The sequence below is a fragment of the Arvicola amphibius genome, chromosome 6 (assembly GCF_903992535.2).
Source record: "Arvicola amphibius chromosome 6, mArvAmp1.2, whole genome shotgun sequence".
In the NCBI taxonomy this organism is placed as follows: Eukaryota; Metazoa; Chordata; class Mammalia; order Rodentia; family Cricetidae; genus Arvicola; species Arvicola amphibius.
The window spans coordinates 98,467,063-98,491,902 of record NC_052052.2 but is presented as its reverse complement, the minus strand read 5'-3'; the positions used below and the strand labels follow the sequence as shown (position 1 = coordinate 98,491,902).

At 44.1% G+C, this 24,840-nt stretch overlaps 2 protein-coding genes across 2 annotated transcripts in view; both read right to left on the bottom strand.

The window, feature by feature from the left end:
• Positions 1 to 3,976, bottom strand: part of Rsu1 (Ras suppressor protein 1) — a 178,426-nt gene extending 174,450 nt beyond the window's left edge. The window contains exons 1-2 of the mRNA XM_038333585.2: positions 3,773 to 3,976; positions 3,498 to 3,609 (exon numbers count right to left, since the gene is read on the bottom strand). Coding sequence (XP_038189513.1) covers positions 3,498 to 3,606 — 109 coding nt within the window. The 5' untranslated portion in view covers positions 3,607 to 3,609; positions 3,773 to 3,976. The remainder of the gene's footprint in view (positions 1 to 3,497; positions 3,610 to 3,772) is intronic.
• Positions 3,977 to 10,922: 6,946 nt separating this feature from the next.
• Positions 10,923 to 24,840, bottom strand: part of Cubn (cubilin) — a 203,715-nt gene continuing 189,797 nt past the window's right edge. Inside the window, 7 exon segments of the mRNA XM_038333897.1 lie at positions 10,923 to 11,030; positions 12,445 to 12,680; positions 14,581 to 14,746; positions 16,722 to 16,903; positions 17,796 to 17,940; positions 21,074 to 21,279; positions 21,648 to 21,810. Coding sequence (XP_038189825.1) covers positions 10,923 to 11,030; positions 12,445 to 12,680; positions 14,581 to 14,746; positions 16,722 to 16,903; positions 17,796 to 17,940; positions 21,074 to 21,279; positions 21,648 to 21,810 — 1,206 coding nt within the window.

The window sequence follows — 24,840 nt, the reverse complement described above, 5'->3', positions numbered from 1 at the left end:
AAAACAAAGTTCAAAAGAATAGCAACCCAAGTCACAAAGGCAGCAGATGAGCTATGTTCTCAAAGGGAGTACACAAAACAGCAATGCCGGCCAGACAGGGATGCTGCACTGAAGTCAAGCTAATCATGATAGGGGATCTGGGCTCACTGCACTGCCTCTCTGCTGACATCAGCATTCAAAATGCATTCCTGGATTTAAAACTAAGGCAGTCCTGTGAAGCCTGGAGGGGGTGAGGGATGGGGAAGGGGCAGAGCTGAATTTCCAAACAACAAGGAGGATCTTGAAGTTTGGAAGATAAAGAATCTGAAACCACTCTAACCCACCTCAAATCCTGGCTCCTAAGAATGTCCCAGGGTAGGATTTGAACGTCCCCAGTCTCTGCACTGGTCTCCTGCTTGGAAATGCTCCCCATTAGAAGAGTTTGATATAAGCGCAAAGGGTCTTGCAAAAAGTAACCTACTTGCTGGAGATGTAAGGAGGTTAGCACAGGGCCCACCCAGCACCAGGAAGCCCTCTCTTCATTTCTCAAAAACAGTATAAATCAGGTGTAGGGGCACACACCTGCCATCCCAGCACATGGGAGAGGGACCCAGGAGGGTCCTCCTCACCTACAAAATGAGGTAAGTTCCAGACCATTCTGGCCTACAGGAGAGCCTGTCTCAGAAATGAAACAAGGTAACTCACCACATCTGAGGAAACACTTTGCTGTGCTCATTCATACATCTCGACCCCCCCCCCCCAAACAGAAAAACTGACATTTCAAATGCTTCAAGGTAATACAAATCCTCCTTTCTTATCTTCAAAGCTGAATCATTAAATTATTTTTTTAAAAAAATGAAAGTAAAGGCAATAAAAAGGAAAGCTTAGGATACAAAACTATCATTCCCTACGTCCAAGTTAGTTTGTTTCCTGTGTTTAATCAGGATACTAACAAGCAAAAAAGTATGGGCATTCCTACAGGAAGCTCAGAGTAACCCTGCCATACCACACACATTGTATGCTAACTGATTGCCACTTTTAATGTGTTCCTGTGGTGATGAGGATGAACCCAGAACTCACACTCTCTACACAAATGCTTGACCACTGAGCTCCTATCCAGAGAATGGCTGATAGATAGAGCCAGTTTAGGAACAGGCTTCCAGTGAACATTCTAGAATCTTCCAGGTTGTCCTGATGGCAGAGAGTCAATATATGCAGCCCTTCCTGAAGCCACCACCACCAGAGGGGGTGACATTTTCCAAATATCCACTGAGCTTTCCAGGAAGTCCCAGTGTTCTCCCTCGGCTTCTGGTTTGAGCAATTACAGAATGACCTTGCTTATTACCCCCAAGTGCTAAGCCAGAAGCATTTTTGTTGTTGTTTTCAGGAAGCAAGTGGCTATCTTTTCTTCTACAATAAGAGCCAAGGCTTCAAAGAGATAATGGAGCTGGATTGAAATAGCTAAGCCACTCTTCCCTTTTGTTAATATTACATGGATTCTCATCTTCCAAAACAATATAAAATGGCTCTGCCCAATTCTGACTCACACTTCAGTCCATGGGGAAGGATGCCACAGGCAGAGAACTGGGGAGTGTGCAGGGCTCAGATGTACCAGATTCCCTGTTTTCTGCTTAGCCTCTCCTAATTTTATTTGGCACCCAAATAAAATTCATGATTACCAGAATTGGGCCAAAGCAATGGGAATGCAACTATATTGTCAACAGCCAACTCAGTACCAAAAAGAACCACAAACCCATTCTTCCTGCAAGAGACCAACATGTATCGAGCAAGTCAAGACATGGTCGAGATGCTAAGATGCTAAAACCTAGGTCAAAGCTGGATTCTGCATAATGCCCACCAAACACAAGATGTGTGCACGTCTCCTTCCACCTGGATGTGTCAACATCCGGCCCCCTGTGGCCCAAGTGCAGGTGATAAACTCACAGTAAATGCGATTTTACTCTCTTCATGCCTAGGAAGCGCCCCACCATCTCTAAGCTCTCTGGACAGCTCCTCTAGTTAATTCTGTTGTGACATCTGCTCTGGCTCTCAGGAACTCATAAACTTCACCCACCATTCTCTGCTTCATTCCTCAAGCATTTTAGAGCACCTCCTGTGGTCCAGACACTATTCTCAAAAACACAAGCATGAATACTGCACATCTTTGGTTCTCCTGGTATCGAATGAGGACGAGAGGTTATTGGATGAAAAAAAGAAATAAATCAATTAAAGTCTATGTAATCTATTCCTTGAAGGAAGGCCAATTTCACCGGAGGAAGAAGGAGAAGGCTTTTCATAGTCTGTGATGTCTGAGCTGACTCTTGGCAATCAAGTTAACAGGCTACAGGTGGAAACGGTGGGATGTGGAACCAGCAGACTCTCCAGGCAGGGAGAGCAGACTGCTCAGGTTCAAGCAGTTTATTCAATATCTTCTGGTTGCTGGATTCGTGAAAGGGATCCACTTATGGTCAGAGTCTGACCTTGTGTGTCCCACTGAGTAATGTGGGCGCCACTGTCAACTGTTAACCTGTAAATCAGTGGTTCCTAACCTTCCTAAAGCTGCGACCCTTTAATATAGATCCTCATTTTTTGGGTAGCCCCTAACCATAAAATTATTTCTTTGTTACATCATAACTGCCACTTTGCTACAATAATGATTAGTAATGTAAATATCTGATACGCAGGGTATCTAATATGGACCCAAAGGTTGAGAACCACTGGTCTAAACGAAGTCACACACAACCTGCAGAAGTGTTGTGTCTCATGTAGAAAGCGTTCTCAAACGGCACGATTAGTTCCCAACACTTAAAAACTACAAAAACTTGGATTTGGGAATTATTTTTTTAAAAAAATTCTGGCAATACTGGTTCAACATTCATACATGGTGACAACTATTCCGATGTGGAGAGGCACTACCTCCTGCCAGAGGGGCACAGGCAATGGAATGCATGGCCATTCCCACTTGAACTGAGCTTTACAGATGAGTTAATACAATAAAATAGGTGTCATACAAATTTTAGGCTGAAAGCAACACCCTGGTTAACCGGGACGATCAACGGGAGGCAAGGTGGCGGTGAGCTTGGAGCACAGGAGTGAGCAAGCCTGAACGCAAATGGGAGAATGGCCCCGAAATAAACAATGAAGGGGAAGAGTTGAAAATACTCCCTGCATAAAAAGTCTTACTAATAGTGTAACTTTTGAGTGCCTCTGGCTCATGATCCATATATTGTCAAGTGACTTCCAAATTAAAAATATAAGTGGCTATCAGGGACACTGCATGGAACATCAACTTCGAAGTCATGAAGCCACCTCTACAGCTGATAAGGAATTGCAGCACACCTCCTGAGCGGTTCTCATCTGGTTTATCAGTCCGAGCAAAACAAACTGTGGTTGCAAACTTTCTGAGCCAGGCTTCCGACAAGTGACGTTTACAAGCAGAGGTGGGATGGGAGCCTTCAGAAAGTTGCCTCCCAGGAGCGCAGTTTCTTAGCAAACTTAGCAACCACCCGAGAACTTACACAGGCCGTTGACATCCAGCATACTGGAGATGCCCCTGTCACTCATGTCCACTTCCGGCTGGTTCTTCTCCCTGCTCTCCTCCACCAGCTTCTTCAGTGACTTAGACATGTTCTGCAGCAAACGACAACAAAGCACGTGGGCGATGGCAAGAGTGTGGAGAGTGGGGGCGGGAGGAGGAGGGAAGGGCAGAGGCCAGGGTCTCCAGGGCTGTCTTGGGGAGCATGGGCATCACCGCGGAGTCCTGAGTGGGAGGGCCCGGACCCCGCGCACTCACCACAGAGGCAACAGCTGGCGGGTGTGCGTGGGAGCCTGCAGGGGAAACTCGGGTGGTGAGCGATGCACTCGATCAACCAAAACCAGGTTCTGAGAGGAGGAACACACCCTGTCCCGGCAATCGGCGCAGGCGCACACCAAATCCGGCCAACCCCACGCCCCTCCCGGCCTGACACTTCCCAAATTAGGAGAACAGTTTCCCAGACGCGGCTCCGGGCGAGGCTCTGCCCACAGAAGAATGTGGACCCCGAGGCTGGCCAATCATACACGATTTTAGGCTGAACGACTCCGCCCCACGCTGAGAGACGCCCATTTTCCTCCGGTTTGAAACTTGGATTGGTCCCAGCGAGGTGCGTGCAGTCTAGATTTCGCACTTGCTCAGTAGGTCGGCTGAAGGAATAAGCTCTGTGGGCGGAAGCAGGGAAGTTTAGGGCGGAATGCTGAAAAGGGGTATGTATAAAGAATGGAGAGTAGCTTGTTTTGAGGGGTTGGGGATTGAGTCCCGGGAAATCCAGAAGTCAGTTATTCTCTTTGTACTGCCTCTTTCATTGCGGCTCCCCTCCCAAGTGGGATGGGGGTGGGGAGGAAGAGCAGGGAGGGTATTACCCTGAACTCCTCTTCATCTGTGGCTGTCACAAACCTGGTGAAAGCATGAGGTCTGGATTATGATCATGCTTCTGAAGATAAGAATTCCGCCAAAAAACGTGCCTTCAACAGGAGGCTCACGGGTGTCTGTACCTGCCTCTGACCTTGGTTTTAAGCAACTGGAATCTCCCTAAGGTTTAGATGCTAACAATAAACAAACCTCAACCACATCAGAGTTCCACCAGAAATGAGGAGCCAGCTCCACCTGAGTCTTCCCTACCATCGTCTGAGGAGCTCTGGCACTGAGAGCCAAAAGAAATTCTCCCGCTATTTCTGACAGGTGTTTTGTCATGGCGATGTGAGAGTAACTAATACAATTATGTCATTAAAATGTAAAACAGAAGTGCAGGTGAGCAGCCTAACGAGGAAAAATATAGGGCAAGGTTTGAAGAGTCTGAAAAATAGGCTACAAGAGGAAATCCCACTCTCTGGACCTATTGGTGTGCTCACCAGCAAGGAAGTTCTCTGAACCCTGTACTTACTTTGGGATGTGACTCCATGCAGGCCTTAAACTCACTGGGTAGCCAAGACTGGCCTTGAACTCGTGACAGCCCTTCTGTCTCTCAAGTGCTAGGATTTTGTACAGTAGTACATGATTTCTTCATTCCATTTAATACCATCAGATTTTCCAATGGTGGAGTAAGAGAAATGGTTCCGTGGTTAAGAACCCTTGCTTCTCTTGCAGAGGACTACAATTCAGGTACCAGTACTTATGTTGGGCAGCTTACTGCAGCCTGTAGCTTTAGTAATAGGGATCAGATGTCTCCTGGTCTCCAAAGTTACCAGCACGCACGCAGCACACACACACACACACATAAATAAATAAATAAATCCTCGAAAACTTTCCAATGGGTCTATGTCTGTAGATCAATTATCATATCCTTTGGGCTAGATCTGAGCCTCTTTTCCCTATGGTTACCGGGGTTGGAATCACAGCTCTGGCACTGTGAGTCCGGATTTGTTTTCTACAGCTCGGTTTTCTCATCTGTAAAGCTGGAGCGATGGTTCCTGATGTTCCGGTGTAGTATATGTCACACAGGTGCACTAAGACTCTCCCTGGAACTATGTGGCAGACTTCTGAAGAAATTCTTTTTCACCGGAGTTTAAAATGAAATAGGAAATTGTGAGTAGTAAAACCTACATCTGTGGCATTTTCTGATTTCAGACAGTCATGGCCTATATTTCCATCAGAGCGTTTGTCCCAAGAATGCCTCAAGTCTCAGCGGGTTCCACTGAGCCTCTCTTTCAGCGTTTCCTTTGCTGCGATAATCACCATGACCAAAAGCAGCTTTGGGAAGAAAGGGTTTATTTCATCGTGCAATTCTCAGGTCACACTTCAGCGAACAAGGACTTCAAGGTAGGAACTGAAGCAGAGGCCGTGGAGGGATGCTGCTTACTGGCTTGCATCTCCCTATGGCTTGCTTAGCCTTCTTTCTTACCCTTATCCCAGCTCACCTGCCCAGAGGTGCACCACTCACAGTGAGCTGGACCCCCTACATCAATCAGGAAAATGTCCTCAAAGACTTACCTACAGGGAATCTGCTGGCATCATTTTCTCAACTGAGGTTCCTCTTCCCTGATAACACTAGCTTATATAAGGTTGACAAAAAAAAACAAACAAACAAACAAACAAAACTACCAGAATAGGACCCTATGAGAGCCTACGGGCCTCTGAGAAAGGTATTCCAGCCAGATCCTAAAAGCCAAACGTAGACTCTCTGGCCAGGGACAGTGCACTCATCTTGACTATTAAAAACAAGCTCAAGTTAGTTAGTGGGGAAGGGGAATCAGAGGGCAGTGGAAGACTGGTTTTTTCCAGTACCACCCTTGGCCCCAGACTAGGAGAGAATAGGGTAGATTCCAGAGCCCAGAGGATTGAATTAGAAAGCTGCTTCCAATCCTGTATTAAGCTGCTTATTGCTGGACCACAAGTAGGCAAGAACAGGAAGTGATGCTGGAGCTGCCCTGCCCCATCTCAGATAGGATGCTGTACGTTTCCATTTGTCCCTGAAGTCAGTGGTTTGCTATGACCTTAGGATTTTCTCAGTTCTGTGAAAGCAGACACTTTTTTTCTCTGCATTTTGTTTTTTGAATTACATTTGTATTTCCTTCAGGTTCCTTCAGAGTCATGCAGAGTCCAACTTTCCACTAAATCCAAATAAGGCTCCCTGACACTTACCTCATGCCCATGCACTTACATTTTGACTCTGTGAGTTTAGGATGTGGAAGAAAGGTGTGTGTGTGTGTGTGTGTGTGTGTGTGTGTGTGTGTGTGTGTGTCCTAAGCACTACAATGCCAGCAGAAATATCAACTATTTGGTGCCTGGGTTTTGATTGGAGGCAATAAAACTTTAGAATGAAGCACTCTGGAAATGAGAAGGGGTTGGGGAAAGTCTCTTGCTATGTTCTGAGGAGTTTTAGTCAGTCTCACTAGAAAAGAAAATTGAAGCTGAGCATGGTAGCACATACCTGTAACCCAACACTTGGGAAGTGAGGACAGGAAGGTTTTAGTTTGATGCTACAGGGCAAGTTGAGACCAACCTTAGCTACATTTAAAGACTGTTGAAAAATAATGTGAAAAGAGATAAGGAAAAGAGAGATGTGAAGGAAAAGCAGAAAAGATGAGGGGGGAAAATGAGAGGGAAAGGGATGTGGCAGGGGATTTGGTCACATGGTATGAAAGGTGCCTTCTGATTGGTTCAATAAAGAGCTGAATGGCCAGTAGCTAGGCAGGATGTAACAAAAGAGGGACTTTTGGGGAGAGAGAGAAAATGGAGATAAATGTAGGCTTGTGAGAGACAGAACAAGTTGAATGCATAGAATGGGAGAGGGGTAAAAAGCCACATGGCAGAACATAGATTACTAGAAACAGGTCAATTTGAGTTACAAGAGCCAGATGGAACAGGCCTAAGCTAAAGGCCAACTTTATAATTAATAATAGGTCTCCATGTCATTCCTGGGGAGCTGGTGATTTTAAGAAAGTTGACCAGAAAGTCTAATTCCAAAAGGATGAGGAAAGGAAGAGGAGGGGGAGGGGAGGGGAGGACTGAGGAGGGAAGGGGTCACATAAGAACCCAGGAAAGATGGAACTGGGAAGGTTGCATTGTGATAGAAATCTATGGCTGTCTTCATTTTCTCCTCAGTGTGTTTAGTGCAAGTCACAGGATAAACATTTATAAATGAACGAATTATAAGTAGAACCGGTATGAGATGGCTCTCGCCCCAGAGAGTGCCAGCTTTAGCTCCCTGATGTCAACAGAGCAATGATATCTGGAATAGTGACTTCTACTCAGAGGGACCCACGCTTCTCTAAGATGCATGCTAATATGTCCAGGCAGTGGGACTGTAGAATTAAAGAAAGCATATTCAGAATTTTCAAGTAATTATAAAGTTGAAAAGTTGATTTTGAAAAGGAGGCAAAGCTCTTCAATATTCCCAAGGTAGCAATCCAGGCCCAAGGGTTTGGTTTTGGTTTGGATGGTTAGTCAATAGCCACCCTGCAGGCATAAGCTGTGTACAGCAAAAAGAAAATGAACTCTGGGCTACCAAGGGGTTCATCTCCATGACGAATACCCTGGCTGTACTTTGCTCCCTTTCTAGGGGAAAATGCATGGTCTTGCTCTTTCTTCCCAAATGCCTTGCAATGGTACAGAATGTGAGAGATTACAGACATGAATGACATGATATCTATATGATGTATTGTCATATATGTATTAGTTTTGAATTCTGGTCTTCTTGCAGTTATTCCCTTGTTCCATCTTGTCAAGGCCCTGGTGTGGGAGGTCCTTCTGTACATGCATTGCTTTTACTGGTTAATGAATAAAGAAGCTGCTTTGAGCCAATGGCTTAACAGAATATAGCCAGGCTGGAAAAGATATATAGAGAGAAGAGTAGGCAGAGTCAGGGAGAAGCCATGTAGCCCTGTCAGAGACAGACACCAGATGGAATCTTGCTGGTAAGCCACAGCCATGTGGAGATACACAGATTAATAGAAATGGGTTAAATTAAGATGTAAGAGCTAGCCAATAAGAAGATAGAGCTAATAGGCTAATTAATACAATTTCTGTATGGTTATTTTGGGGCCTAGCAGCCAGGAACAAACAAGCGTTTTTCCCTTACAAGGCCCGTTGGATTTAATGATGTTATTCATTGCTTTACCATATTTCCAATACAACACTATCCATAAACTGGAGATATACACATAGCTAATGGGAACAGGGCTGTTTAAGCTGATAATATTTCATTGAGGCACCTGTATGTTCTGTACAGAAACAATTTCTCCTGTATTTATGTGTTAAAGTTAGGTGAAGCAGCACTCTCTCATTCAGTGCCGGTCTTAAAGACGTCATTTTGCAGAGTTAACCTGTAGAAGTTTCCTTCTGTGAAGTCATATGCTTTGCTGGAGGACATGGAAAATTCCAGAAAGCACTGGGTTTTCATGCAGAAAGAAAGGTAGTAAGCTCCTCCCTTAGTTACTCATCTGGATAAGTAGGAGGCAACAACATGCTATGGAGTGTTCTCATTCTTGACAAACCTGCATAGTGTACCGCAAAGCTATGGCACCTGAGGTGATGGTATTTATAGGAGCCACACACTCTAAGACAACATACACAACTTCAACACACCTGTGGTTTAGAAATGTTGTTGCCCACTACTCAGAGACAAGCTGGCATATGCAAGTTTTGTTCTGTAGATCTGTGTATTTTTATACTTGATAATAAATAGAATTGTCTACAGTAAGTGCTCCATATTCTTCATTTAACTTGAATAGAAAAATATAGACTCTGCTTCAGAACTAGAACACGGTCCTGCTTAGAACATTATTGCTTTGAGAATTTGCTTTTAATAACAATTTTTAAACAGACAGAAACAACACACTTTTACAACCAAATATTCATTGATTTCTGTGTGTTACGGTAGGTAGTACCTTGAAACTAGGCATGAAGGGAAATATGAAGTTGTCCAATAAAACACACACACAATAAGAACTGATGACCTGTGTTGAGTTGAAGGTGTAACTGTGAGGCTGGAAATATGACAGATGTTTTTGCTGTTCAAGTACAACCTCTACAGTATAACATAGAGGGCGGTATGGCTCCAGTGGTGAGAAGAGAGTATATGCAAAGTTAAAGAGCTATGTGATGGAGGTAAGGGCTGATTTTTTTTCCCTGAAAGTTTAATGTATTGTGGTTTGAATTGAACATACTTCCCACAGGCTTGTGGGTTTGAATAGTTTGTTATTCCCCAGCTGGAGGCACTGTGTTAATCCCCAGCTGGTGGCACTGTCTGGGGAGCCTGCAGAACCTCTGGTCTCTTGTCTGGGGAGACTACAGAACCTTTGGTCTTCAGCTGGTGATGCTGTCTGGGGAGACTACAGAACCTTTGGTCCCCAACTGGTGGTGCTGTCTGGGGAGACTGCAGAACCTTTGATCCCCAGCTGGTGGTGCTGTCTGGGGAGACTGCAGAACCTTTGGTCCCCAGCTGGTAGCACTGTCTGGGGAGGCTGCAGAACCTTTGGTCCCCAGCTGGTGGTGCTGTCTGGGGAGACTGCAGAACATTTGATCCCTAGCTGGTGGTGCTGTCTGGGGAGACTGCAGAACCTTTGGTCCCCAGCTGGTGGTGCTGTCTGGGGAGGCTGTAAAATCTTGGACTGTAGGAACTGGAGCACTAGGGCTGAATCTTATAGGTGTGTTGTACATGTTCCTACTGCCCATTCCACCACGCCCCTTTCAGTACGATGAAAAGAAACCCTCTAAAACAGTGAGCAAAACAAATCCTTTCTTACAACAGACAAGTGAAGCAGAAAGAAGCATTCTTGGTGTACAGAAGCATGACTGTGATGCATGCCTGACAGAAACGACCTAAGAAAAGTTAACTGGGAAATTCTAGGACCACAGAGCCTTGAATAATAGTGAGTGGAAGGTATACAGAGATTCAACAGCCAGGACAGCACAGAGTCCTGGGGATGACCAGAGGGAAGCCCCAGCATGGCTAGGAACGGAAACTGGAGAGCTCATGATGAAGAACAGTTTCCGAGGTCACAGAAAATTCTTCGACCCCCAAGCCACCATGAAAACCCAAGCTGCAACGGGTTAAAAATGAAGACAACAGAACTGTACATCTTTTTCAGTAATGTTTATTACCTTGACTTTGACTTTTGTAGCAAAAACAATGCATATTTTTGTATCACTGTTTTTTTTTAAAATGTACATCAATCTGTCGCAGGGTAATTTTCACCTTTTAAACAACTTACAAGATGTCAGCTAAATGGCGCATCCAGTAAGAACGCTGCACGCAGCTGAGTTGAACCAAGCGCCGCTCTGTATTCAGAACATCAAATGTACAAAACTGGTCCCACACTGTCTCTGGTAAAGGCCACAGAAGTTCAGTTCATGTTTGATGGCTCAGGCGGGAATGGGGATGTGGAAGGCAGAGTTCTGGACAGGGTGGCATCCAACCACGATGTGGCAGAGCCAGAGTCCTGGGATTACACACAGCTCTCCTGATTCAGCTGTCCCACAATATCTCAAACTTTGACTGCCGTGTTGTATACTCCGCGTGAAATCTTATGAAGACTTGATTTGATGACGCTCTGAAGGGGACTGTAATAGGGTCCTAGAATTGAGGGGAGGGAAACGGTTAGTGTTTAAATAAAACATATTTTAGAAATGTCGGCCTACTTAACGTATTCCTCATAGAAACCTTTTGGAGTTTATAGTCTGTACATTCTAACAGTGAACCAACATCTATTTCTAGACATAACCTGTCAATAATTAATGCATTAGTTAATACAAAAGGATGCTTCCAGGAACAGGATGCTGAGAAGTGATGGGTGGGGAGATAATGCTAAGCTCCCATTGGTCTTTGTTTTCCAGATGTCTGAACTGAGTGTGGACAATGGTGCGTGTCTTTACTGAGCATAAAGCATATTGCTGATAGACCCTTGCACAGAAGCTGGCTGCTGCAGGAGCGTACGTAACCTGTTAGCTGCGCTGGAGCGTACGTAACCTGCCGCTTTATGCTTCTGTTTTACTCTTCTTCTTCTTTCTTTTGCTTTATATTTTGGGTTAACATCGTGAAATGTTAAATAAATTGGTGATACCTTTCATTTAACAAAATAGAGGAACAGAAATAATTATACGCGGGAGGGAGTATATTTTGAAAGCACCGGCGTCTCCAGTTATATACCTAGATTTAATGTGACACTGGTCTACGTGCCCCAGTTCTCCGTCAGCTACAAAGTCCGAATAACTGTTCTTCCCACGGCACAGGCTGTGCACTATGGGACCAAATGGAGCTGAACGCTTGGAAGGCACTGAAGTAGACACACAGGAGCCGTGCAAACATAAAATAAAGATAGCTCTTTTATTTTATACTGGGTATAATAGTGACATGGTGCCTACTGGGCCCAAGATCAAAATTTCTCCCCAAGTAACCCGCTTTCTGTGTGAAGATGTAGTTAACCAAATGTTTCCTGGAGCGTCAGCTGTAGTAGTGAAAAGTTGAGAGCCCTTGTTAAGTAATCTTGACTGCCCCAGCTACATAGAAAATGATATGCCAAAAATGTATCTACATCGGTGTAGTAAGATATTAATGACAGATTGGTAGATGATTAGACAATATAAAATGTGCTGATATGTGTATATATTCAAAGAAAGGTTCTAGTAATAATAGCATTCTCAAGCTTTTCAAATTTTGATATACTTACCGATATTTCTAAAAATAAAATTTTACAGCAAACTTTTAAAAAATTTATGTATTTTGAATTCTATAGATTTTCGGTGACATGATACTTGTCCAACTTGTTTCAAAGACCCGTGTGAATAAAGAGAAGAATAATTAGAAACATAAAATAATTCTACAGGTTTCAGCAGTGCATGTAATACAATGTATCTGCCACCAGATAGCGCTCATGCTCCCAAAAATAGAAGACACTGACCGGTAACTTTGGGTTTTGCATGTGCCTGTGCTGTGATTGTCAATGTTTAAAACTCACATGTAAAAATCTAATAACATTTCTTTTACTCACCGTTCCACAGTATGTTCCAAAGGGTGGTGAGCTGGCGTCTGGCCCATTATAGAGAATGAGGTAGTTGTGGGCACAGTCTCCTGGAGGGTTGATACTGAAAACAGAAAAGCTGATGGAGAGAGGTCTTCCAGAAGGAGCAATGATGGTCCAGTCACAGTGAGTGTTGTTTGGGTAGTTGTTAGGATAGCCAGGGCTGGTTAATAGACCATTGTCATCAAAAAGAGTTCCTCCACAGCCTGCAAGGAAGGAGTGGAAAAGGTTCCACTTAGCAAAGTGTAAACCATCCAGCTTGCTTTTCCACATGTGCAGGTCATGGAAGGGAGAGCTTTTATCTTTGTAAGGGGACAGGGAATCTGCAAAAGCAGCCAGCCAAGACAGAACCCCTCTTCTTGGTGGACATCCCCTCCAGGCCCATTCCCACCAGCCATTCCTTTCTCAATGGTCTGTGACCTTAGGTGACTTCTCCCAGGATGGCTCTTTGCTAACCTCAGACTGAGAACAAACTGGAAAGCAACGCAATAGTTTCCCAGAGAGGAAAGTCTCGGCTGCATGTTTTCAGGGTGCAGCAGCTTCCACAAGCAGAGTAGGTAACCATGGCTGGGAAGCCAAAATCAAATCAACTTCTGTGGCATACCCAGACTGATATTACAGCTTAGATGCTGTAATAAAACTGATTTTATAAGGCCCATGCTGACAGTTCTAAGATCTAATCAGCTTCTAAATCTGATGCGGTGCCTTTACCAGGGTCTCCTTTCTGTGGGACTCCTGTGTATCATAGCAACGGGGCGCCTATTAGTCCCAGGGCCAAAATTTCTCCCCAAGTAACAAACTTTCTGTGCGAAGGTAATAGTTAGCAAATGTTTCCCGGAGCGCGAACTGTAGTCATGAAGGGCAGGCTTCACGTCAAAGCTCTTTGGGGCTTGGTGTTACTGGGTTTGATTTGCTCATTTCTACACCAAGGCTGAGGAGATCCAGAAGAAAGAGCCTAGTAACTGGAACTTGGGCAACTTGATCTTCAATTCACATTTTGTTTACTGCTTATTTATTTTATTGTTTGCTTCCCCCCTTTTTTTTAATTTTAAGGTTTTCAAGATCAGTTCTTACTATGTATGTCAGGCTGGCCTCAAGAATTATGACTGCTGGGTTGGAGAGATGGCTCAGTGATTAAGAGCACTACCTGCTCTTCCAAAGGTCCTGAGTTCAATTCCCAGCAACCACATGGTGGTTCACAACCACCTGAAATGAGATCTGGTGCCCTCTTCTGGTCTGCAGGCATGCATGCAGGCAGACCACTGTATACTTAATAAATAAATAAATCTTAAAAAAATAGAATTATGACTGCATTGCCTCAGCCTTCCAAGTGCACGATTACAGGCCACCAATGCCAGTACATTCATTTCTTCCTCCTTTACCTCCAGTCAGGACAGTTAATTACTGGGCACCTTTGGGTTTGGAGACTTTTGCTATCTGTTGTTATTGGACGGGACCCTCACTTCCCCTGAGTATACTTAAAAGATTCCTTTTATGGTTTCTATTTTGTAGGTTTGGGGCTCTTACAGGCAGTTCATAAAGGCATTTCTCCTTGCTCAACTAAATGTGTTCACAGGACTTATATTTCCTGCTAGTTGATAAATAGACAACCAAACATCCAGGAAGACAGTTGTCACCCTGAAGAAGCAATCATGACCCAGGAGTGCCACCAAACGACAGGAACCAGGACAGGCATGGCCGTTCAGCTGTGCACACCATCAGGAGTGTCTGTGTGCACACAGCAGGCTGCTCACTGTGTACAGCTGGCTGCTCGTCCACACACGGGTGTGTTCCTGACTCGACCTTCTTGTAATTTCATTCACTGAATTTTCGGAGAGGTCCTTGGTGATTAAACCAGAAGAACAAGATAAAGTTTATATGGAATGTTTACAGTGTTTACATTCTTGGGCCTTCTGCATGTAGAATGCACTCTTTTATATCATTGGAATGATAAATAATTATAGGATGTTGAAAAAAATCAGTTTTTCACAGTTTAAAAATCAGAATGTTTCACAGAAAATCATCAGGTGTGATCTAATGCGATAAAGGCCTTTTAATCTGCCATCCTATTTCCTGTAGACGCTTCCCTCATAGTGGTTTGCTTACCGGACGGAGAGGAGGTCCAGACGATATCGTATCCAGGGAATGTGACTGAGCCATCCGTCTTAAACCGCAGATACAGCTCGTTGCTCTGAGAGAAGATGGGGTTCGGCTGCATCCGGCCACAGTATTTGTCAAGCAGCGGCGAACTGCTGTTGCTGCCGCTTCTTACCTGTTCAAAGCAGTCATTAGTCAGCTCATCCATATTATTCCTGCTCAATTCATCCCTACCATGGTGAGACAAGTTCAGTAAGTGTTTGGTTTGTTTTTTAAGACAGTTCTGCTAAATGTTTAAACAAAATGGAAACATGGCTTTGGCCGGGACAGACTGGTCGGTTATCTTCAAGTCCATGGGATAGCTGCCATATTTAAAAATGCTGGACGACCCGATCTGCCACCCTTATACTCTTGCCTTTGAGTTTTTTTCCCTTGGGATCCTCTTGTAAATCACTGCTGAGGAGGGGAGACATAGAGCTTAGAGATCACGATGTGCATGTTTCTAAGAAGGATGGGGGTAACTCAGAGCAGAGGCATATCTGGGAAATTAGGAAGGTGGAGTCACATTCGTTCACAGCAGGGTCTGGAACAGGGCCCTCTCTGCTAGTCTCTGCTAGCAATACATTATGGCCTGCATGAAAGACTTCCCACCATAGTTAACTTGAATGGAACACTAGGCTTCCTATACATAGTAGTCCCCTTTGCAGCCCAGACTCAGATATGTTTAACAGGCCATGCTGTAGCTTCCTGTCTCTGCTAATGCAACAGGAAGCTCCTCATCCATTCTCTGGAGTGGAGAAGGATGTCTGGGTGGCATAGTCCTTACCCTCCATGGGGACAAAAGAAACCAAAACAAACAAATAAAAAAGATAAGACTTTACTTCCCAGCATCCGGGGGACAAATGACAAAGTCGAAGTTGGACCAATAAGAGGCAACTTGAGGTAGGGAATGTCTTAGAATTAGCAGGGGAGTCCACCCCTTTTCTATATCATGCTCTTCCTGCTTCTGTTTAATACTTCATAGAAGCATTTGCTTTTGAGGACTGGTAAGCACGTCAGTGGGAGTCTGACTCCCTGACGAGCACAAACAGCATTGCTTCTGTGTCTTCATTTCTTCCCTCCTTCTCATCTCCTGCCATGGGAAGTAACCCAGGAGGAAGACAGAAGCTTTCCCTGGGAATTCACTATTTGTTAAGGATACTGATTAACAACAGACTTAGTTTAACTCTATATGGGGATCTTTTTGACATAATAAGACATCAGGAAGCTTGTGGGAGCTGAACCCGTGTGCAAAGACCATCTCCTGGGACACCATTCTCCCCCGGTTGAGGACTGCACATGGGATGGGTGAGGCAGAAAGGTACAGAAACAAGACAGTTGGGGATGGGCTGATGACTAAAACGGCAGAAATCTGTTAGCATTAAGAAGCAGCAGAAGAAAAGAAGCTGATGGAAAAGAAACATCAGAAGAAAAGGGGCAGCATGAGCCTGAAAGTTGTTTATCCCACGAAGAGCAGACAGCTCTGGAGAGCTTATTTGGAATAAAAATTAGTCAAACACAGACATTTTAACTATGCTGATATGATTAATATGCGTATGTGTTTGCAATATTGTGCAGTACCCCAACTGTGTGCACAGTTAAAATGTGATTAAGCTTCTAAGGAACTGAACAAAGAGGCAGTAACAAAAGAAATAAATAAATCTCTGAGTCAGGTGTGGAGGCTGTGGACATCTTTCAGAGCCTTTCCTGTATAGCCACAAGGTCAATTGGGAAGTTTTAGATTTAGCGTTGGCAGAACACATGCGTGGCAACCACGTGATGCCCCTGGGAACCAGTGTGTAAAAGCCTTCACACTTAGTCGGTGCTATCGGCCCCTTGTCCTTGGCATTCGGAATTCGTGTAACTTCCTTGAGAAACTCTTCTCTGTTCCTTCCTGAGTGGTTCTTCAACTGACTGTGATGCTGTCATCTGTACTGTACTTCCATTAGTAAAACTAGAATATTCTCAGTACACATTTATAGAATGAAAAAATAATGATTAACATAAAAAATGAAGAGAGACATACTGGATTAACATCCCTATAGAAAAATTCTTAGTTATCCATCATCTTTTTACATCATTCATTTAAATTACATTCAAATATATATTACCTCCAAGAAATCATGCCTGCATTGATTTGAATATTCTAGCTCAAACCAGTAGATAAAGAGGGAAATGGTATTGTTCTGTGGGGCTCTGAGAATAATGGTGCAGTCCAAGTTATTATCATACTCTTGAGGCCATCCAGGATTCTTCAGATTGCCAAATGCTTGGTTGTATTCTCTGTTGCAATCTGCGATAAACAAACAAAACCAATATTTATAATTAATGTGCACACCCACATATTTAGTGTTCTTTAATCTTAACAATTCAGTGTTTAGAGTCTACTGAATCTGAGAACAGTTCAGAAGCTGCTCCAGCCTCTTGGATGATGTTTGAGAAAACTGAGACCTGAGAGATGCTGGGACCTGAGAGATGCTGAAAATTACACAGCTGCAGGGCCAGGATGCTGAGAATGCATGCACACAGCTGCAGTGCCAGGCCTTGCTAATGTGGATGCCCCCATGTGAAAAGTATAAAACGCAAGTTCCTTTTGAGAAACACTCCAGCATTTTGAACTCTTACTCACATGGTGGGAGAGTCAGTGGCTGACATTTAGATCTTTTCTAGACCCAAAGGCTCAACGTCCCAGACACTATCTGCATTAGAATTTCCTTTGGTGGATTGTTAGTTCTGCTACAACTCATATTTTTCTTTTTTACCATTTTTTTTGTTTGGTAAAATAAAAACCAGAAGTAAATGCTGCTTTAGTTTTAATCAAGTTCAAAACAGTCCTTACAGGAAATATTCTCTGCAAATACTTCTCAGTCACCAAACTCAAGTAACTTCTTCATTAATCATGGTATTTACAAAACAATTTCATAATATATAATGATTCCCACCTTTGTGGCCACACCAAGAATCACTAAACTGAACTGTGAACTTCATAAAAGCAAAGGGCATGCTATGGGAGATACCTTGAAAAACTTAGTTTTCAACTGACTAAATTAGGTCCGAGTCTCAGTTGAATCTTACTTCTGATGGGTGTGTGTCTACCTTAGCAAAACCAGATGTGTTCACAGGAGTTCCGACAATCCCTGCCGTCGAAGTTGCCTTTCCCCGTAAACAAGACATTTTAGGCTCACCTGCAATCTGATAGGTGAAATGCACCCGAGAGTTCATGTTTAAAACATCAGATTTGAAAATGACAGTTGCGGTCCTTGTTGAGGAATAAAACACCGGCAAGGCTGTGAAATTCGTGCCGCAGTACAGAGTCACTGGCCCCTTACCCTGAAATGAAATAGAAGCCACATGGCCTGAGATACGGTTTCAGGAGACAGCAGCTACACTGGATACTAAACTGTAGTTAACATGTGACTTGAGTATCCAGCCCTGGAAAACAGCTCGTGCCTCAAGTGTGCTGCAACACTCAGCGTTAGCAGTGTCCCACCTTCCTAGAGGAAGGGGAAATTAGGAGTAGAGTTTCTGCTAAAACTACGAGCAGACACTTCTCTACAGAAAACAAAGCTGCTCCCCCTCGAGTCGTATCACAACTAAAGTGTGTGTTTTGTTCAGAGCAGAGCCAGGTTGTGTGAGCTCCCTACAGGACTCTTACTCAGCTTCTCCCACAGTCTAGAGTTCAGTTCGATTAGCCAGAGCTGGCTGTATTCCTATGAGTTTCCCCTTCCCTGTCATCCTGGGTGCTCGGTATCTATAATAATGTCCCTGTTCTCTTCGGCAGCACTCTGGAGATGTTGTTCCCTCTCAAATGCACATGGTAAATGGCTAATAATTTCTACACATGTAAGCAGGTACCTCAAAGGTAGCAGCCGGCAGGTTATGCCGCATTATACACATGCTGAAATACATGCAGTTCTTGGACTCTGTCTAAAGGCACATGCTCCAGCCCTGTTTCCAGACTCCCATTAGGCGGTCTGTGCTCCTGCACCTACCCTAAGCCCACTGTCTTCTGCATTGACCTCCTCCTAAGTTTGTCTGCTGTAACCTCTAAACTTTAACTGCATCGCTAACCCTCCAGTGTTTATATCCCAAGACTTTCAACTCTGTAGTCCTACGTGAATCTTATGTCTCCAGCAGCCATGAAGGCTCTCCCCATGGTTCACTGGGTGAAAGTGGTATGGGGTGGCGGGGAAGGTTCTTCTGGGTTTTTCATTATAGAATCTCTCCTCTGTGATGGCTTAGCTCATAGTAATTTTCTATGTCTTAGGCTTGGTCTAAGCACTTAGAGGCACTGAATATTTTTATACATAGTTCATTAAACATCCTCACTTTGAACTTTGCATGGGTGATGCTCATTTCTACTCTCTATGGTTGTCTACTCCAGAGCCAGCTATTCACCCTACACCTTCTCCAGTGTTCCCACATCCACCAAATAAGCCTTTTGCTATCTTCCAATCAGCCTCCCTTTCTACTCTGGGGTAACTTGAGAATGCTAGTTTTCTCCCAGCTCATCTATCATTTTTGTTGTTGCTATTGTCTTTATTCCCTATTTGTCCACTGCAGTCTCCTTTATTCATTCAGTTTAAGCAGATCATTCAGTGACAAGAAGTACGTGTTTCTCATTATTGAAAATACACAGTGTGTTCTTCATTATAGCATTTTCTTTCCCTCTGTGGTGTCTTAGCTCATAGTAATTTTCTATGTCCTGGGTTTTTTCTGAGCCTTTAGAGGCTTTGAGTATTTTTATAGACAGTGCATCAAACATCCTCACTTGTATTACCTGAGGCCAGTACACCTGCTCTTGTGTACCTCAGTTTCCTCATTCTTTACGTGCTATTTTTTTGTGCCCTGAAGGGGAATCTTCCCTGATTCCTCAAGTTCCAGCTTAATAAACTGATGAGAAACTGAAAGAACTTTGACCCAATGTAGAGGCCCCAAAATGTGAGACCTTGTCTGAAGGTCAGAGAGCTTCAGCTTGCTCAAAGTTGTTAACAACAAGTATGGCTAAGCACCCTGACCTGGGGTGTGGTTACTTGGTGTTTTGGACATTAAGGGGTCTATCTTCTCCTCCTTGACCAAAGGTCAGGAAATTCAATCATACTTCTGCTTCTTCTTTGAATTAGGAAGTTTGACCCGGGGAGGGGCTGCCTTCAGGATACTTGGTCTAGGCTGAATTCATTGTCTAAACAACAGAATGCTTTTCTCAAGAATTAATGGCTTGACGTCTCTAGTATTGAAACAAGTAACTGTTCTAGCTTTGTTTCAGGTTAAAGCAGTCTTTTGCCTCCCCGTCCCCCACTGTATTGGGGTATAAAAGTATATGGGAAATTAAATGTGGGCGATTTCAGTATTCACTGGAGCTCCCTCTCAGTACTATCATATGTTTCTGTTTTATTATTTTCATTTGAGGCTTCATTCTCTTTACTTATTTTTCTAAGCCCCTAACCTGGTAAGCGGTATACTTGCCAAAGCTGGCCTCCGACAACCCAAAGGGTCTGGTCCACTTGGCTCTATGTCCTTCTTGTGAGCCTTCCACTGGGGAACAGGAGTTCTGTGCTGACAGCCACTGTCAGTAGAATGCCGCGAACCTGTTATCTCCAAAACCCAGGAGCCTAAGATCAACCTCAGTCTCTCGGATCTACAGGGCACTCATCTCTGATCCTCAGAAGGTGCCAGGTAGAGCTCTGTCACTGCCAGGCCTTGAGCATTTGAATGTGGCCTTCTAAACTAAACTGTTAGTTTCTAAAAACAGGTTAACTGCTCACCGCTCACGACTACAGATACCATCCAAGGATTTGGGTTCAGTCTATGAGCCCTGAGTGTAGATTTTTTTTCCTCTGGCCACCTCATTACTCTCCGTGTTCACCCACTACCAAGGAGATGATCATGCTCAGATCTCTGGGTCTTTCACACACCAGCTGCCCTGTCATCTTTCCTGTGTGAAGTTAAGACTCAGATATTTCTCTCTCCGAGCCCAGACAGCTTCTATTTCCCCTTTTCTATTCTCTCCTATTGCCATAAGTGTAGCCCTACCTAGTCATATGGCCACTTAGCTGGTTTTCCTACATTTTCTATAGATCCCTCCAGTTCACCCTACACCAATCCTGCTAGCCATGGATATGATGCTCTAGATGTAGCCCACGGAGCTCTGGGATTGGTGGCAGAACCCAAGATAGCCTCATCAAACACTGATTAATGTGTGTTATGCCAACGAATTGGTGTTTAAAGGGGGCCCTAGGAATGTATATTTTCAGCAAGATAGCCGATGCATCTTAGACGTGGGACATTTGCAGAGCCTCTTTCCTACAGGACTACATTTAAGTTTCTTAGTATGATAGAAAGTAGGGTTTTGTCTCCTGCTGAAAAAAAAATACAGTTTGAGAAGCAACAGGGACTTTATTTGGGCACGGCGTCATTACTTCCAGCGTTTGCAGATGTGACGGCCAGCATGCTGGGGTCTTACCTGTGGTGAGTCCTGAAGCTCTAAGTAGCTCTGTGAGCAGTCTTGTGAGGCCAGCTTTAATTCCCACACTGTTATCTTGATGTTCTGGTATGGAGGAGCCTCGATGATCCAAGTGCAGGAGGAAAGTGGGCGTCTGATGTTCGACAAGTGAGGGGACGAAGCGTTTTGTGGGGTCACAGTTGCAACATGTGTCCCCCCACAAGGCACTGAAGAGAGGAGAAAGAAAAAGGCAGATGATTTAATCATATCTGATTATCCATAACAGCTTTAAAATCTTGCTCTAGCCCGGCCCACAGGAAGTAGTTTTATTATTCCCTCAAGGATTTGAATGTATGTCCTGGTGATGCAGGGCTGCGATCCCAGCTCCTTGCAAACCTGAGGCAGGAGGATGAAGTTCAAGACTGGCCTGGCAGCTTAGTGAGGTTCTGTTAAAGAAAAGGAAAAGGAGAGCAGGGAATGTGGTCCACACGTGTTCAATAATCCCCTAAAGTTGTCATTCATTTAGATGAATTAAGGACGCATTCTTTGCAATGCCTAGGGACACATGCATTTCACAATATGTCAAAATACTTACTGTCCACAAAGGTATATGTTGCATTAAATCCTTCTCTGTCCTGAGCTATGTCAGAGACAAACTGAACGGTAAGGAAGTTGCTAGACGAGATAAAAGGGGCAGGTATTTGGTCACCACACAATTTTCCACCTAAATCTGATGCCATGCTCCTGCCATCTGCTATCTGGAAGAGAAAGCAGTGTATAGTTCATTATTAATAGAGGAATTGGTGTTTCTCATTGCAGCTATTATAGGTCAGTACTAAGCATCTTTATATTGGTGCTCGTCCAGACGGCCTTGATTTGGATTGATACTACTATAATGACTTTCAGTAAAAATCCAGTATGATGCCAAAAAGACTTTTTTTCTCTTAGGAAAAGTAATATATAATTTAAAGTACTATGGCTGTGGACTCATCAGACCCATTACTAATATATCTGCTGCCCAAATTGTTACTAGAGGCCCTTCCTGAGGCTTCCTGGATAAAGTAAGCTCTTATTTCTCTTCTTAACTCTACTCTCAAGATGTCACCTAGAGGTTGCTGCCAAAACGAAGTGAGACCAGGACCTGCCTAACTACTTCCTACCCTCTTGATACAAAGGCCATGACCAATGACAAGCTGCCAAGGCCTAACGGAATGGGCTTTCCTCTCACTTCAGATCTCATGGATCTCCTCTCTGGCTATCTGCTTCTCTGACTCCTTGAACATCCCAGGCTTAGTCCGGCATCCCAGCTGTAGCATCTGCTTCCTTTGCTGGATCACTCTTCCCTGTATCTGCCGAGCCTTTCCTGTGGTTCCTTCAGGTCTCGCCTCCTGTATCACCTACTGGGTTCCCTGACTTTAACAGTGTGTAAGGCATAAATGATGTCTCATCAATACCTAGGAAATGCTCTGATTCTCCCCCCACTAGCACCTGTCTTGGTTTGCTTCATCTTATTACACCAGAGAACCATAGACGAGAGCATTTATAAGCAAATAAGTTGATTGGTAACATTTCCGGAGGTTGAGAAGTCTTTAGAATTCCAGGACTGCCTCTGATAAGGACCTTCCTACCTTCTGACTTAAAAGCATCATATGAAGAGACAGCAGGAGCATGCCAGATCTGCAATAGCTTCCTCTTTTATGGAGTCATTCACCCCATCTTACGAACCCCACTCTCATGACTTCATCAAACCCAATTATATCTCAAAGCTCCCCCAATACCATGAGGATGTGAATTCGAGGCTTCTGTTTCGAACAGACAAACTAGAACAATGTTCACGGCACAGCACACCCTTCCCTAAAATGTTCTCCCCGAATCTCCCCTATCTCAATCAATAAGTTTAGTCTCAAGACTAAACTTTAGTCCTGCCCAAGACTTCTCCATTCCCATCACAACCATACCTGCTTCTTTCTGCCTTCTAACTATATCGGCATCAACGCCACGTCACCCTGTGCCTTCAGAACATGGCTTACAAATCAGCTGCACAGAGCACCCACGCAGGTCTCTACCAGGCTGCCTAGGTATTGGTGACCTAGATTTATGCTCTTGTTCTTCCTGTAAAGCTACGTTTGCACAGAATGCAGTCTTCACTCTTTACCACTCTCTGCAAGCCCTGGCCAGCAAAGATGCTACACCTCGTCTCACATCCCTCCCGCAACTGTCTCCGCAGTCTCCTCCCTCGGTGATAAAGTCTTGAGGGGTTCCTAGCCATGGAGCCTCCTCAGAGAGGCCACGCCCACACAGTGTGGCCCTCCTCCCGTATCATCCCTTTGTATTTTACTGCAACCAAACTGTAACCTACTTATTGCTTATCTGCTTTCCCTGGGCTCCCACTCTGCAAGGATGTGAGTTCCCCAAGAAGAGGCACGGAGATCTGCTCAGAAGTGTTTCCAGCACTGAGAACCACGCATGCCTCTTACAGCCTTTTACAAACACTGAAGGGAATAGTGATGACCTGGATGTTCCTCAAACACCTCATAAAAAACAAAGTAGGCTTTATTTTTTATTTATATTTCAGTAATCTTGATTGTCCTTTAATAAAGAATTTCCATGTTTATGTAGTTCCAGATCTAAGCTCACAACAGAACCACATCAGATCAGAGATCTTAGAGCAGTGCATCCCTGGCATTATTTGTTGTAGATATAGTGAATTTCAAAAGTAAAAGTTAAATAAACTGACCATTAGATGGCACTGTCTCCCCTATATGAACATAATTTCAATTCATGCAGAATATGAAAAAGAGGGATTCTGTAATCTAACACCGTCGATTTCCAGAAGAGAAGAGTTACACGTTTAGGACAATGTACTTTTTCTGATAAACGACGTTTCATTACACCCACTGTGGTCCTCATGATCGCTGCAGCTTTTTTGCTTTTGTATCGCATGCCTGGCTTGTGTTGGGTCTCGTGTGTACAGAGAGGCATAAAAACACTCTCTGCCTTCAAGGTGCTCATTGACCAGCGAGAGGGGCCAAAAATAAATATAAGCATATGTGCATATATGTGTCTATGTATCTCTCTATGTACATATATTTACAAATGTATATGGGAAAATACCAAAAAAAGAACAAAGAAAGATGAAAATAAATATGTCAACTAAAATAAGGGAAATATGTACTGTAAAAGAAAGGTGTTGGGCCTGAGAGAATCAGGAAAAACCGGTCATTTCATGCCAAGGAGCTTGGGTCTCACTCTACAAGAGCAGAGGTGGGTTTTAAATAGAGTCAGGTAAATGTGAAGGGAAGGACGAGGGAGAAGCCACAGATGGGTAGAGGGCAGCCCTGCACTGGCAGGACAATCATTCAATTACTGTTTAAACAAGAGTTTCCCAGCTGATTGGAGATACATAGTTATACTTGGCATGGCTCCTAGAGTCCTGTGCAATCAAGCCTGACATTCTTTCTAGCTTTTTTCTGTTCTCTGACAACACCAAATCCCCACTAGACCCTGCCCAACACTGGGGCAGGAACTGCACATCTGTGATGCCCTGGATAATAACCCAGCCACACCTTGCTCCCTAGAATCCTTTGTTTCCTGGCATCACTGTGACAAAATGCCTATAATAATCAACTCGAGAGAAAAAGATCCACTTTGTCTCTCACTCTCAGTCCAGTCATGACTAATCTCCATAGCGACTGAGTTACAGCGCTCTCTTGTCTGGGGCCTGTGCTGCCGTAAAGCACTGTAGCAGAAGGACATACTGGAGGCGGCTGTGATGCAGAGAGAAAGGA